Source organism: Momordica charantia (assembly GCF_013281855.1).
Source record: "Momordica charantia cultivar OHB3-1 chromosome 10 unlocalized genomic scaffold, Mcharantia_2.0 BLBB01000010.1, whole genome shotgun sequence".
Lineage (NCBI taxonomy): Eukaryota > Viridiplantae > Streptophyta > Magnoliopsida > Cucurbitales > Cucurbitaceae > Momordica > Momordica charantia.
Genome location: NW_028275158.1, coordinates 4,457,161 through 4,473,890, shown reverse-complemented (window position 1 = coordinate 4,473,890; position 16,730 = coordinate 4,457,161). Strand labels below are relative to the sequence as shown.

Sequence of the window (16,730 nt, the reverse complement as noted above, 5' to 3'; positions counted from 1 at the left end):
CAAATCGCCAATCACGCCAAGGGTTGTTGAGAAATTGTCAACATGGGGAGGAGACAGACTGTGAAGCCAACTACAAGATTTCTATATTATATTCAATAATATTTTAATTTTACGAATTTATTCCACTTACCTTTTGTTTATCTGACACGTGTCCTCCACAAGGGCATTCGTGTAAATTTCATACCCGCGATTGGGGAATCAAAAACAATAAATTATTTATTCAGGTGTATTGGTGAAATTAAGATGTTAGAAATTGAATCGACGTGACTTCACTTCATTTCGTATAAATTTTATATCCTTCTTTCAGAAGAATTTCCAAAAAAAAAAAAAGTTGAAAATTTGAAAGTAGATTAGGTGATAAAGAAATTGTAACTATATTCAATTATTTTATAAATTAAATAATAAATAAAGTTTGGCACATACTTTTACCATTTATGAAAATAAATTAACTTAATAAAGTTGATAGATAATAGATTTTAATGATTACAAAATAAGTCTTCTTGCTAACCATTTTTTCCATTTTAAATTTTCAACTGAATAAGAGATTTCTTTTCTTATTATTTATCTAAACTTTTGAAATTTGGTGCTATTCATAAACTTTTCTTACCTAAAAAAAGTTTGAATCAAAACATTATTATATAGTTATTATAATGATTAGTTCATGTACGACATGAAACCATTGATAAATACCAGGTAAAACACATTTTTGGTCCATAAAATTTGAGGTAAGTGTCTACTTGATCATGAAGTTTCAAGATGAACATATTTGGTCCTTGAAGTTTAAAGTAAGTTAACTTGATCCTTGAAGTTTTAAAATAAACACTTTTAGTACTTGAAATTTGAGAAATAGTTTTAAATCGTCCCTGATTTTTTTTACTGTTAATTAACTAATATTAAAATAACGTGGTAAATTGCAATTAAATTGTGACAAATTATATTAATTAAATAATATATGTGTAGGTGATGGTACTTTCTCTATCATCTCCTCATCTCTTTCTCCTACCATTTTCCGGCGACGACCACGTCTTTGCCGCTGTTGGACATATATCATTTAATTAATATAATTTGCAACATCAGCAACTACAATGAATAACTTAATTGTAATTTGTCATATCATTTTAATATTAATTAATTAATGGTAAAAAAATCAGGGACCATTTAGAACTATTTATCAAACTTAAAGGACCAAAAGTATTCATTTTGAAACTTCAGGGATCAAGTTGACACTTACTTTAAACCTCAAGGACAAAAAATGTTCATTTTCAAACTATAGGGACCAATTAAACACCTCCAAACCTCAGTGACCAAAAGTGTTCATTTTGAAATTGTAGGTTCTAAGTAGACACGTATCTCAGACCTCAGTAGCCAAAAATGTATTTTGCCCTAAATACTAATACCTCATTTTCATTTCCATTGAAACTAATACATTGTTCTAAACTATCACTATTAAATAACCTAACATGTACAAAATAAAGTCAAGTAAACAAAATTTTCATTCGACGAAGTTCACTATTTTTCCCACTAAACTAAAGAAATAACAATTAGTAACGGATAGAATCAAACAATATTTAATTGGAAATTGAATGGCTCACTGACCACCCTTTAGAGAAAGATAGGTACCGTTTTATATAATTTAAAACATAATGAATTATCAAATTTTTAGTAGCGGTCGACAATAAGACATATGTGATAAACACTTAAAAGTATTTTTTTTTTTTTATTAAGATGAGTTAAAGTTTCCGTTAGCTAGATCTACCATTGCTAATACCGAGTTGAAACCTCACTGTGAATTGACGAGAATACCCCTGGAAATATCCGTTGCATGACTTTGAGTCGTTTCCACATGGGATTCCTGAGGAAATGCAATATAAAACTACAAACTGTGGGAGCTTTTATTGGATTAAATTAAAAAGTGTTAAATTGATTTTAAGAATGGAGTAAATAATGTGATGGGCTTAGAAAGGGTAAGTGTTTTTTAATGTGGAAATTGTGGGTGTAATTATGATTATTAGAGCAAATGATTAAAAAAAAGGAATTTGGGAATCTGAAGCATTATTGGGGAAAGACAAAGCAAGGCTGTCTCTGAAGCCTTTCCCTCAACCCATCCACCACTCTCTTCTTCTTCTTCGGTCTCTCCATTTTTATATATAAATCTCTGCTCTTGCTTTTCAGTTTCAACTCCCCACTAACTCTCTCTAGATTTCTCTCTCTATCTGTTCTTTTGGTAGAGAGAATGAAGATGGGTTTCCATTTTCTGATGGTTTTGGCCTTGTTAGCCACTTCTTCCATGGCTCAGGCTCCCGGTGGCGCGCCGGCTCAGCCCCCCACCACCCCCGCCGCGCCGCCGACTTCTACTCCTCCGCCTGCAGCCTCTCCTCCCCCCGCCACCCCACCACCGGCTACTCCACCACCGGCGGCGACCCCACCTGCCACTCCACCACCGGCGGCGACCCCACCGGCCACCCCACCACCAGCGGCGACCCCACCTCCATCATCACCGCCGAGCCAACCTCCGTCACCGCCGCCGTCTGCACCCAACTCCTCTCCCACTCCGCCACCAAAGGAGGGTCCCGCCGTATCTCCGACTCCATCCTCCGCCTCACCACCGGCACCGCCCCAGGGCCCCACTTCCGGCCCGGCCGCCGGCCCGTCACCTAACATGCCACCACCCCCACCGGAAGGAAATGGTGCGGCCACCATTAGCCGGGCAGTCATGGCCGGCGGTGCGGTGGCCGGAGCTTTCTTGGCGGTGGTGTTCGCTTAGAGGTCTCGGTTTCTTCCGCACATTCTCACGGTGGCTCAGCCGGGCGGCGGTGGATCTTTGAAATATATTTTTGAAATCCGCTGGCTGAGATCCATTTTCTGGTTAATTTTAAAATTTGATATTTCTTTCTGTAGTGTTTATTTTTTATTTTTAATTCCTTTGGATTCTTAACTCCCTTCTCCGATTTGTGCATGTTTCTGTGGTTGATTTGATAGGTGGAATTGGAGTTTGATTATTGTTATTTCGGTGATTCAATTATATTTTTATGTGTGGGACACGTGGTTATTGTAGATGAATCCTTGTGTACATCAGATTATTATTCAATAAAAATCATATTTCCCATTCTTATTTTACTTTGAAAAAAAATTTATAATAGACCAATGCTATGCGTTAAGGATCCCACGTTGATAAAAGAAAGAACCTAACAATGGTTTATAATAGACATGGCTACTCCTCTCATTGCCAATTGGTTTTGAGATGGAACCCCATGAATATTGATAAGTTAAAAGCACTAATATTAGATTAATGGAGTATGAGTTCGATTCATTAAGACATCTATATACGATCAAGAAGTCGTGAGTTTAAATTTTCATTTTTGCTAATTTTTTTTTTCTTAGATATAGTTTCAAATATTTATTCAGAAAGAGATTTATTTGCACATTATATTTCTATTAAATAATCTGAAATTTTTTTTGGCACAGATGAAAATAATAACTTAAGTAAAATTTTAAAAATTAAAATAAAATATGAAAAATTTATATACTTAAATAGAATGTGAAAGCGATATTGCATCGGGAACTATTATTCAAGAAGACCTTTTTTTAAAGTTCAAAAAGTTGTTTTTCTAGTGTACCTTATGTTTTGATTTTTTTTTCTAAAATTCTTTCTGGGGTGATTTGATGTTAATGTAAATGCATAAAAGTCATAATTACTATTTACCCGAGAGATATTTATGGAAAACTTGCGACGTTATCACTCGGTCCGACCCAACAAAGCAAACGCCCAAGTCTTATGGGCCTAAATACTATTTGGATCGAGTTTGTACAGGCCCCACCATCAAGATCTATATCTCAATCCATAATGTTAACTCAATGAGTCAAAGTTAAAGCAGAATTTTACGTGATTAACTTTTTTAAATTTGAGTTGAAATCAACCTATAATAAATTAAAATTTTAATACTTTTCAAAATAACTTTTTTGAGTGTTTGAATTTACGTTTTTATTTTTTATTTCTTGGTACAAATTTGGTTATGTTTCAAAAAAAATTATCAAAATTTTTTTGTTATATCATATCTTTACAATTTAAATCATTTTTAAAAAATAAATCAATTTTATTTTGTTCTTTTTTTTAATAAATTATATTTATATTTCTTTTACTATATTAATATAAAAGAAAAAAAATCAAGACAGAGAGAAACGAGAATAACAATAAAAAAATAACATTATATATATATATATATATATATATATATATATATATATATATATATATATATATATATATATAACGAAAACATACCATGCATTATTATATTTGAAGATTCAACCTTTGTGCTAGACGAAAAAATTCAACTGAGAACAATATATATAGCCATTTAAAACAGGTAATTTCAAAACATGGTCAAACGTATAAATAAGAAAATCTCTATTAATTTTTTAGTTATGAAATTAGCCTCCCTAAAATAATTTTAAAATGAATATATTATTTTTCTTTCTTTTTTATAGGAGAATCCCACCATATTTTTCTCTACCACTTTATAGGACAATTCAAATATTTCTAGAATCTTACAATATTTGTTAACTCAAATATTGTTTCCAACAAATTTTCAGAAAAATTATATTAACAAATCTAAAGAAAAATATATTCATTCAACAATAAACGATAATCTAAAACAATCTAAAAAGAGTATACAATAAATATCAATAAACAAAATGTAACTAGAAACACAAATACTAAGACCAAAAACAAAACAAATAGATGAATATGACGAATAGAGAAACAAATAACAAATACGACGTATAGAGTAACAAATAATAAATACAGCGAACAATGAATAAAAAATGTGAACAAATAAGGGAAATATATAAGGTAAGAAATAAGGCGTATTTTTAGCCCCACTTGCAACTAGCTCTATCACCCACCGCTTTGCCCCATAGTTGTTCCCTCGCTTGATTATGTCAATTTGTAGCATCGCCTAACAAAATCTTCTTTAAAAAAGTGGTAGAAGTTTATGTCTCAATGAATCACACGTAGAGATATTGATAATACACATACAGTTAACAGTATTTCATAACTAATTGATTGAGCAGCAGTCGTAGACGATCTAAAAAAGAATATTTATTATTGGATCCATATCGTGACAGATGAGAGCAACACTTGAAATAGCGATCCATAAAAAAACAACGATATGGAGATAGGCTAAAACAAGGCGATAACCAAAAGAAATTACTGAATAGCTTAGTGAAATTGATATGACTACTACGGAAGGCCTGAATAAACGAGTATCACCTCTTGATGGAGGTAAATTTTCTTTAAAAAGTAGTTTTGTACCATCTGCTAAAGCTTGAAGAACTCTCAAAGGACTAGCTGGTTGCCCTTCTTTTTGTCTTGCTGGATTTCTACGGTCTCCATTTCTCCCCAACTCCGGCTCCAATTGTCTTCCATCTCTGATTGCCTCCCTCCCTAATCTTATTCGGTGTGATGTGTTCTTAAATTTGACGTATTTATCAAATAATAATGGTTAGGAAAAAAAAAACTAGAATCTAAGAAAGATAATAGAAGTTCGGATATTTAATTTTAAAAAATAATAACAAAATTAAAAGGGTAGAAGTGTCAAAATCAAATTGTAAAAGAGTTAGAAAAATACAAATGACATTTTTCATGATCAAATTAAAAAACGTCCTTTTTGGTACTAATTGTTTTTGCTAGTCTACTACCTATGTATTATTAGTTGTTTTTTTTTTCCCTGTGGTGCCTTTTTTTTTCTTCCGTGATTTGATGTTAATCCAAATGATAAAAGTGATAATTATCATTGACTCAGAGCCTATTTTATTGGAAAATATTACGTATCATTTGACGAATTAAAATTTGACATGTTTTAAATTCCTAATTATTGGTGTAAATATCCCGACATCCAAGTTTCCAATTACTTGCGGAAAAAAGGTGTCTTTTCATACAGCTATATCTTGAACTCTTATGAAAATTAAAAGTGCTTTTGTTTCTTTAAAGTACTTAGGAATCGAACTCACAATCTCTTAGTTGAAGATAATGTCAATTATCGCTAAATTATGCTCACTTTAATGCTTCTCTTGTTATTAGTAACACTATAATTGAATGGTAAAGGAATGGAGGACCACGTGCAAATTAAAGTACTACATACATTTATAACATATCATCTCTTGAAATAATGTATCATGTCGGAGTTGGAGGGGTATAGTTCGACATGGCACGTGTCAGAATAAGGATTGCATTTAATTTGAGGTGAAAGGTACCTCTCATACTGCAAGTTCGACGTAAAACACTTTCTTAGAGTTGGACCTAAGTGAGACTCTTGAACTCAACCGATAGAACTATCGATCCTACACCTGACCGCCAACTTTCCACTTACCACTCCTGCTGAATGTACACTGAAATCCACCGAGCGTGCAAAGTGGTCAAAGAATGGCTTCCACTCCTAAGCACCTATAAATAATAAAGTTTCTTTCCTTACACATGTCTACGAAATTGATTGCTCGCTCGAGACAAAATAATTCAAATTGAGACTAACTTGAGTTTTAGAGTGCTTATTTTTATTTTTCATATTCTCCTCGATTGTCACAATTCTCGAGAGCAATCAGAATTCGACTTAAACATCTCATATCCTACTTTGTCCAGTCGATCCTTTTACTTCTTTTTATCACATGTCCACCATGCTATTACAATTTATAATAGGGCACATGCTCTGTTATGGCTTGGTAAATAACATGAATAGCATTGGCTACATAAAATTACTACATAAAGTCTAAGAAGTACATAGTAGAAAATTTTAGTCCAAATTTTATTTTATTTGGACAATGGAGAAAGAGCAAGGGGCGACATTAATTTATGGCCTGTCGACAGCTTTCAGCTTTGAGGACCCAGTGGAAGCTGTAGCATTTTGTAGGATCAATTCAGGATGGAGTACCCCATGTTCTCTCCCTCACACCTCATCCTTCAGTCCATGGATATCACGTTTGCTTTTGTTTTCAAATTTTGGGGCCACATCAACAATTATTTTCATGCTCTAAACCTTCATAAATAATCCATTTATTCGATAATATTATTGGAAGTTTATGAACTACCAACCTAAACGATCTAAAACATTGTGAATTTGAATTCATACCTCCATATATAGGTTGTACCGTACACTTTTTAAAATTTAGGTTGGGAACACATTTGTTCTTGGCTTCGTCCCTCTGATTTTTCTAAATATTTTTCATAAAACACACCCCTTAGTTTACACTATGAAATAGAATTATCAAATTACTTATTAAATGGTAGATATTGTCATTCAAGAGCTTTTGGAAACTTCCCACACCTTCATTTTCAATATTCCCATACTAAACACACCCCTTTAGTTTTCAATTTTGGAGATTTAAATTTTAAACATTTAGCTATGGCAAAAGGAAGAAGAAGAAACAAAATAGCGGAGTCATCAGAATTAAATAGAATTTGTTTTTAATATAATATTATACTATTTTTTGACCGATCGTTTATAAATAACTAATAATATAAATACTCCTCTCCAAAAAAGGGGAAAAAAAAAACTAATAAGATAAATACAGTTCTGCCGTCCGTTCCGTGCTGCTCAAGAAGTAATGTGATTATTTTCATTGCATATTTAATTTGGCGGTATTGTAGAAAACAAAAGTTGTTCACTTTTTTTCTTTTAGATTAATGTTAAATTCTTCCTTTATCCCATGAACTTTTTTAAGTTCTATTTTAGTCTTTTGCCTTTGCATTAAAAGAACGTTTTATTTCATATATGTCATAGTTTCAATTTAGTTTCTATAATTTTAAAAGTTTTAAATTCTCTATTAAAATTAAATAAAATTAAATCTCTTAAAATGACATGTGTTTTGGGAAATGACACGAGTCTTACGTAAAAAAAAGATAAAATACACTTTTAAATTATTGAGTTTGAGGATAAATGTCTATTTGATTTCTGAATTTTAAAAAAACTGACAGTTTGATACTCAACCTTTGAAAAATAGTTATAAATGGTCCCTAAGTTTATATGACGGTTAGTTGACTAAGGGAATAATGACATGGCAATATGGAATAGTTTTATATTATGCGTATTTTGTTTTTTATTTTTCTCTTGCTGGCTCTCTTCCATTCCCTCCCTCTTTCTTCCCCTTCTTCTTGCCCCATTTTTCTGAATCTGTTTGATTTATGAAACCATTAGAAGATAGAGGAAGATAAGAGAAGAGAAGGATTTCAATTCTCTATCTACCGAAATTGGGCTGGAGGCCCCGTGCTCTGATTGCTCGTTCCAATTGGGGAATTTGAAGTATCTGCGAAGAGGAATATTGATGGACGGCGGCGATCACTTTCGTCAATGAAGGCGATGCGCAATAGAACGCAAAGATTGAACCTCCATTTCCCTTTTTTACACATTCTCCTCTTCTCTCGCTTTCGCAAGTGGAAAATTGTCTCTATGCATGAATCTGGTGGGCAAATTGTTTGGTGATGTTTAGGCAATTTAAGTAAAAAAAATTTAAACACACAATAATGTTTAGGAATCACACAAACATGAAATATAAAAAATTTGACCTAAAATTTTTACGGAAATTTTAAACCTTCTCTTCCTTCTCTTCCTCTTATCTAAAAAAATATTGTTTCATAAATGAAGGAGAATTAAGCCAGCTTGATTTCATAAACTGTTTTGGTTGCTTGATGGGACTACGGGAGAAAATCAGATGGAACAGCAGAACTGGAGAAGAAGAAGGGGAGGAAGAGAGAGGAAGAGAAGGCAAGAGGGAGAGGGGAAGAAAAAAAAAAGAAAATATTACACTTAAAAAGATAAAAATAATATAAAATAATCTTGATAATTTAAGGTTATTTTCTAGTGAAGGATCAAACTGTCACTTTTTTAAATTCAGAGTTATCTTCAAATTTAAGGACCAACTACCTAAAAATACAAATACAGTAAAAGTAACCCATCTAAATTGGTTATGAGAGATAAAACTAAATAGTCGCCATCAGAATTAACAGCAAACAAAATATTTTACGAGAACTCAAAGACAATAAATTTGTTTATGATTTGGATGGAAATATGATTTTTTGCAATTTTTTTTTAATGAGTTTTTCAAAATACAAGACAAAATATATTTTAAAAAATAGGAATACAATAATTTGAACTTATGATCTTTTGGTTAGAAATAGATGTTAATTACCATGGATCTAAACTTGTTATGAATCTAATATTTAAAAATAAATATTTTAATAACTTAGACGAGAAAACAATGTATACATTTAAGAAAAGAAACATAAGAATATTAACAAAAATATAAATAAATAGAATAAAAAAAAACTTGTGTTCCGAATACAGAGTTGCTTAAAACTCTCGCACCAATTTTAGTTGATGTAAGTAAAAAGATGAGAAAATGAAATTAAAAAATATATATATATATATATATATTTTAAAGAAAAACAATAAGAACATTAGATACCAATGCTGTCACGATTTTCAAAGGAAAAAACAAGGAAACAAATCTGTTCATTTTATTATTATTAAATCTATTCTTTCTAGTGAGATTTTGGAATGATATCATTATTGAAAAGAAACAAGGAGAAGAAACAAATAGTTGGGTGTCATTTATGGATGGACAAATGTCTTCCAACTCCAAACTCCGTAGTTAGCCGAGATCTATGGTGAAGCAGGGAATCGGACGGGAACAAAACAAAAGCTATTAAATGATGCAAGAAGAGAGAATGTAGATTTTGGAAAGAAAACACTCTTGAAATATCTATTCTACTCCTTCTAATTTCAAAATATACTTTCAAAACAAAAAGAAAAGTAAAATAATTAGAAATTGACTTTTTAAAACTATAAAAATTAAATAGACACAAAATATGAAAATTATAAAAATGGTAAAAAAGAACATGTATTCAAATATATAGCACTAGGTTCAAATTTTATTAAAAAAAGAACACATGAGACCCATCAAAAACCAGTGTTGTGATATTGTTTTAAAAAATAAAAAATGTATTGATATTTGTATTAATATATATTTATTTGATCCCATTTGGTATAATTTATGGGGTAATGGAAAAAGTGGAATTGGTTACCGCTAATATTTTTGGTGGACCCGGGAGATAGACGCAGCCTCAGCCGTCAGAAACTTGCACACCACACACCGCCTCTCTCCTCTCTCCGCTATTTATTTGGTTTCATTCAACTTCACCCATTTATCTCTCATTGCCCAACGAATCAGCGCCTTCTCTTCTTCCTTCGACTTCACCAAATCAAAAATCAAAGATCATGTCGTCAAACCTTACAGACCAGGAAGAAGCCAACGTGCCTCTCTTGCAACCCAAGTCCCAAATCCAGGAACAATACCATGACGATGAACCCCTTTCCACCAGGGTCTGGGCAGAGTCCAGAAAGCTCTGGCACATCGTCGGACCCGCAATCTTCAGCCGCGTCGCCTCCTACTCCATGCTCGTCATCACCCAGGCATTTGCCGGCCATTTGGGCGACCTAGAACTCGCCGCTATGTCCATCGCTAATAATGTCATCGTCGGCTTTGATTTTGGTCTCTTGGTAATTTCGTCGAACACCTTCCCTGCATTCGTTAGTAACCACCACGGCTTCTAAACTTTTTTCATATTTTTTGGGGGGTTTCAGTTGGGGATGGCGAGCGCTTTGGAGACGCTGTGTGGGCAAGCGTACGGGGCGAAGAAATTACACATGTTGGGGATATATATGCAGCGGTCTTGGATTGTTCTGTTCATTTGCTGTATTTTTCTGTTGCCGATTTATCTGTTCGCGACGCCGGCTCTGAAGCTTCTGGGCCAGCCGTCGGATTTGGCGGAGCTGTCGGGGAAAGTGTCGATGCTGCTGATTCCTCTCCACTTTAGCTTTGCGTTTCAGTTCCCGCTGCAGAGGTTCCTGCAGAGCCAGCTGAAGACGGCGGCGATCGCTTATGTTTCGTTGGTGGCGCTGGTGGTGCACGTGCTGGTGAGCTGGCTGCTTGTTTATGGGCTGAAGCTGGGTCTGGTCGGAACCGCCGTTACCATTAACTTTTCGTGGTGGGTTTTGGTGTTTGGGCTTCTGATTTACACCGTCTCCGGCGGTTGCCCGCTCACCTGGACCGGCTTCTCCGTCGAAGCCTTTTCTGGGCTTTGGGAGTTTGTTAAATTATCGGCTGCTTCCGGCCTCATGCTCTGGTTTTTCTCTCTCTTTCACCCATAATCATGATTCATGGCCAACCACATATATTATTTTTCTTTTTTTGGAGATTAATTAATTAATTTTTTGTTTTTGTTGAAACTATTTTACAGTTTGGAGAATTGGTATTACAGAATACTGATAGTGATGGCTGGAAATTTGGAGAATGCTAAGATTGCGGTGGATGCTTTATCCGTATGGTAAGGAGTTCAACCCTTTTTTTGTTTATACTTCATCGTGGTGTCTCTATCGTTGAATAATATTATAAAAATAAAAAATAAAAAACAAAAACATTGGTCTTTTTTCTTTGTTTGTAAATTCGAAATAACTGTTTTTACAAGAGCAATTATTTGCCTAAACTTACCGAGTCGTTGCAATCAAAACTTGCCAATTACTAGCGGAGTTTGTGATGACGAGTTTGATTGAAATGATTTTTTAGTTTAAAACAGTAACGATTCAAATTGAAAATTTGAAGATGTAACATTATTATAATTCATATTTTTCTTTTTTAAAAAAAAAAATTCAAAACTTGGTCTAATTTTTATTATGTTTGCACCTTGAAATGTCATATTTCAAAAGCATTTTGAGCTTGAAAACGAATTATTTCACAGTTTTGTAGTACAATAAATATGGGTTAGGTAGATTTGAACTATCGATCTTGTTTATGATTTTATTGCTTGGGATTATTTATTGCGACCAAAAAGCTTATACTTGTCTTGTAACATAGGAACTAAATAGTAAATATGTTTGGTTCGTATGTTTTAAATATGGTGTATTTGTGGTCTTCATTTTTCATAGTACTTTGAGTTTTCAACGTTGACTCTAGTTTTTTAATTTTAATTTTATTCTTTATTTTTTAAAAAATCTCTATTTAATTTTTACTAATAATCTAAACAAGATATATTAGTAATTAAAAAAATCATAATTAAAATTTTAAAAGGTTTTTCTAACCAATGTTAGAGAAGAGAATGTATCTGAATTCTGAAGGACAAAATTAATCAGTCTGTTTGAAACCTAGTATGGTCCAAATTTTAAAAGGTCCTGTTTTAGCATGTAATCTTTTACATAAATAATAGTTATTGATTTTGATTATCTATTAATTATTTAGTAGAAAATCTGGTTTCTTTCTTTACACTTGTGATATCCACTCATTAATTAATTGAAAAGAAAAAAAGAAATTATATTACGTTAGATATTATATTTCTATTAAACGAAAGTTAATGGTATTGACAAATAATTTTAATCCAAAATTCAAGAAAATAATTTATAAACTAAACCTTTTTTTTTTTTAATAAAAAGTGGCGCTTGAACTTTTAAAGCTTCTATTTTAATCGTTAGGTATAATATAATTGATTTTTGTAACAAATTACTAAAAACATAATGTTGTAGACGAATTTGCTTACTCAAATTTAGAAAAATGAGAGGCCAAACATAAGATGCCAAGAAAGTTGAGAAAATATAAAAATAATAGACATGATTTAGAACCAGACATGAACCTAAAATATTAGGGGGCAACATGTGAAATTAAAAAAAAAAAAAAAAAAACGAAAAAAGAGTTACGTTTCCAATTTGTAGACTGTCTCTGTTCTGTGCATCTGGCTATTAAAAGCTGACATATAATGTATGAATCACTGGTCTCTTTCGACAGCATGACAATTAATGGCTGGGAATTGATGATTCCTTTGGCTTTTTTCGCCGGTTCCGGGTAATTTTAATTTCTACTCTATTTTTCTTAATTATTTCTTTTTTTAAAGATCCATGGTTCGAAATTGATGAGTTAAAAGATCTCATTTTGCTTATACTACAAGTTAACTATTTATTTTAATTACCATCCTTATCTAGCTTTATATAATAATAATGGTCTTTTACATACTCAGGTTTGAATTTAATATATCATTGGTTTGTAAATGCTGCTGATAAAAGTAAAACAGTTGGTTTAAATCTAATTTTCTGCCTTTCATACTTGTTTTAGTTTCTGAATTTTATATAAAACAATATTTGTGGACCAAGCAATTCAATAATCATACTTTTAGAAACTACATATTTATTTTGTAGATACTATAACTTTTTCCATTTACAATTTGATACATTATTAAATAATTTATTATTTTATTTTGTGAACCCACCCTATTTTTAAATGTTGTGTATATGGATGTGAGAATTTTAAAGTAATCTAGTAACAAGGAAGTGTTTGGTTTGAAATTGAAATGGGTGTGTTAGCGGGTCCATATCATGTATGTCACCCGTTTGATAACGTTCCGGTTTCTCAAAATTATAAGCATTTTGTTTTCAAATTTCTTAGGAAGTCTCAGTATTTTGCAACTAATTTTGTTTTTTCTCTTTTGCTCTTTTTAGACATTCTCAAAATTATATAAAAATTTAAGATACGATTCTTCATTTTTGTTCTAATTTCCTTATTCTGAAACTTAAATAAAAATATTGTTTTATAATACTTGAATTCTTTAGATGTTATTTAAAATGAACAAAAAAAACAAAAAACGGAAATGTATAGAATATAGGTCGGGCCCTATGTTTCTGCATTTCATGAATTTTCCTTCAACTTGGCAAATCAACGTGTTTCTCAATTTCTTGGTTCTTTCATTTTTGTTTTTGTAAATTTATTACCTTGACTTGTATTGTCCTTTTTCGATCCTCAACTTCGTTTTCATATCGAAAGTCAGTGTGATTCGATTATGCATCTGGATTTTGGGTGAAAGTTCATTTCAGTCATTGTATGTAAGAAACTATTTAACAAGTTCTTCAAGAAATATCAAATAGTTAAAATCGCATGTAATGTAGGTGCTGTAGTTTAGAATGAAGTCAGATATTTGTTAAATGAGTGATAATGACTGAATTAATTTCTTTTTACAAAATTTAGGATCAAATAGGAAATAAAATTAGTTTTTTTCTCAACCATAAAATTATGTGTCTTTTTTTTATTGTCAGAAAACAACTTTGTTTTTAAGAATATTTGTAACTACAATGTTAAAAAAAAAACAATTATAAATAAAATACATTTGTCGTAATATTGCCTTTTTGTTTTTGTTTTATTGATTTTGTTTTTTTTTTATTAAAAATGTGGCCCCTTCAAAATGCTGAAAAGTGGGAAGTCTGACTTAGTTTCATTTCTGATTTGAAATTCTTTCAAAGGTTGTCTGATTCTATTTTCTTTTTCTTTTTCTTTTAAGTAAATTAACGGTGGAGTTTTAATCAATGGAACTATATTCATATTAACACGTAATCTTATTTTTATCATTATTGGTTTGGGATATTCTATTAGTTAAATTTTATGGAAAAGAAACTAATCTTTATCATTTTTATAAAATCTTTATAATTGATTTAATAGATTAATTTAGTGATACGAAACATGTTTAGTCCTGGAGAAATCATTGCATGATATTAAACTGAATTTGGCAACTACCTATGATCTAGGTTTTAAGAAAGGAGAAATAAAAAATGGGATTGTTTTGGGAAAAGTGAAAAGTGACCCTTCTTATTCATTGGAAAAAGAAAAAGGTACAAAAACAAAACTAAAGTTTGTATTTATATATATATTTATAGGTTTAGCTTTTTCGTACCTTTTACTTTTTTTAACACAAGGATAGAAGCTTTTTTCCACATGGTTTTTAATCTTTTGACAATAATATATTACAAAGGAAGATTGGAAGAGAGAATTTATTAACAACCTATCACTCATAGAGTAACATTCTATGATATGTCAAAAAGAAGATTTAATGTATGGCTCCTAACAAACAGGTGAGCATAGTTCAACGACAAAGAATATTTGTTCTTTTTTTTTGAGGTCGGATATTCAAATTTATGTATCCTTAATTTGATTGAACTTGAATATCTTACTGAGAGAGATATGTTAGATTTTAATGTGTAAACTAACGTGTTTGTTTAAAATATGATGGTTAGAGTGAGGGTGGCGAATGAGCTCGGAGCTGGAAACGGAAAAGGAGCAAAATTTGCCACAATGGTGGCGGTTGTGACATCGGTCATAATTGGACTATTTTTCTGGGTATTGATTATGATATTCGACTCCAAAATCGCTTTGATATTCACTTCGAGTAAAGCAGTGCTCAAAGAAGTTAAGAAGCTCTCTGTTCTCTTGGCCTTCAGTATTCTACTTAACAGTGTTCAGCCTATTCTCTCGGGTATGATTTATAAGTTGGCTTTCTGTTTTATTTTTGAAGTTCATTTCATCATGATTTTATTTTTATTTTTAAAGAACAAACTTGTTCACTATTTTTCTTTTTGTTGCATTCTCGAAAAAAAAAATGTAGAGAGCTAAAGACAAAAAGCTTAGAAAGAGGGAAAGAGATGTGTGAGAGCGATAAAGGAAAGATGGAGAGAGACATTTGTTAAAAAAACAAAGTTTACATTTTAAAATGATGGTATCAAGCAACCCTTAATTTTGGAAATGAAAATGATCTATAAACCAAAAATGAAAAATGAGATGAGTATCGAACGAAATTTTAATTTTCCGAATTTAATTGTAATTCTAATACATTTTTTAAGGTAAATTCCAAAAGAAAAAAAAAAGTTGAAAAGTACGATTTTCAAAATTAACAATAAGAAAACTGTTAATGTTCTAATTTGTCTACCACGCAAGAAATCATTTGAAGGGTTGGAATTTTACATCCTTGAATGTAATGGATAAATAGTTATGATAATTATTAGAGATAGTCACATCGTGATAGTCACATTGAATAATTTCTCCCGCTTTACAATTTTGGATTGTTTTGACAGGCGTGGCAGTTGGTTCGGGGTGGCAATCATATGTTGCATACGTGAACTTAGGTTGCTATTATCTAATTGGATTGCCTCTTGGTTTTTTGATGGGTCGAGGCTTCAACCAAGGAGTTATGGTACTTTTTTTTTTATTTTTATTTTTTTGAATATATTCCTTTACCATTTTCTTTAAAAAAAAACTTCATTTAAAAAGAAAAAGATAAAAAAAATGGTATAACATAAGATGTTATGTTATTAATGACGTTGTGGATGAAATGTGATTAGGGCATATGGGCTGGAATGATATTTGGTGGAACAGCAATTCAGACATTGATCTTGTCCATTATGACCATTCGATGCGATTGGGATAAAGAGGTAAATTTTAAAATACTCTCCAACGAGCTCTTGCCTATTTAGTAATTTAAAAGAAAAAAAAAATCAATAAATTTCTCAAACTTTTGAATTTATAAATACAAAATGCCTAATCATCCCACATTGAAAGGAATCCTAATGAATATGTTCAAGACCTATTAGAATTATAAGATGGAGGGATGTAATTGAAGCTTTTTTAAAATTGAACAAAATTTGGTTGAGAGTTAACGTAAGTTATGTGAAATAATTAAGTAGTTTAGGTTTATGAGTCATTTGGCTTAAAATGTGATGAATTTTCAGGCAGAGAAAGCAAGCATGCACATTAAGAAGTGGGCAGAAGAAACTCCAGAGCACTAAGTTATATTTTTCTTTCTCAAAGTGGAAATATTCACATATGTTTATTTGCTTCCCATATTAATAAGCAAATGCTCTCTCTCTCTCTCTCTC

At 31.6% G+C, this 16,730-nt stretch overlaps 2 protein-coding genes across 2 annotated transcripts; both read left to right on the top strand.

Moving 5' to 3' along the window:
- Nucleotides 1-2,068: 2,068 nt before the first annotated feature.
- Nucleotides 2,069-3,117, top strand: LOC148208421 (uncharacterized). The gene has a single exon (XM_088118203.1). The coding sequence runs from the start codon at nt 2,234-2,236 to the stop codon at nt 2,762-2,764; it is 531 nt and encodes a 176-aa protein (XP_087974329.1). The 5' UTR covers nt 2,069-2,233; the 3' UTR covers nt 2,765-3,117.
- Nucleotides 3,118-10,180: 7,063 nt separating this feature from the next.
- Nucleotides 10,181-16,730, top strand: LOC111008098 (protein DETOXIFICATION 27). Its single transcript, XM_088118663.1, has 8 exons — nt 10,181-10,550; nt 10,635-11,176; nt 11,291-11,377; nt 12,826-12,882; nt 15,096-15,334; nt 15,930-16,048; nt 16,197-16,286; nt 16,584-16,730. The coding sequence occupies exons 1-8, from the start codon at nt 10,269-10,271 to the stop codon at nt 16,638-16,640; spliced, it is 1,473 nt and encodes a 490-aa protein (XP_087974789.1). The 5' UTR covers nt 10,181-10,268; the 3' UTR covers nt 16,641-16,730.

Excerpts from the sequence above, each read along its gene's own strand:
- LOC148208421 (XM_088118203.1), top strand. The coding sequence starts at position 2,234 with ATGAAGATGGGTTTCCATTTTCTGATGGTTTTGGCCTTGTTAGCCACT.
- LOC111008098 (XM_088118663.1), top strand. The coding sequence starts at position 10,269 with ATGTCGTCAAACCTTACAGACCAGGAAGAAGCCAACGTGCCTCTCTTG. Across the intron at positions 10,551-10,634 it reads GCTTTGATTTTGGTCTCTTG|TTGGGGATGGCGAGCGCTTT; the intron begins GTAATTTCGTCG and ends GGGGGGTTTCAG. Across the intron at positions 11,378-12,825 it reads GTGGATGCTTTATCCGTATG|CATGACAATTAATGGCTGGG; the intron begins GTAAGGAGTTCA and ends CTCTTTCGACAG.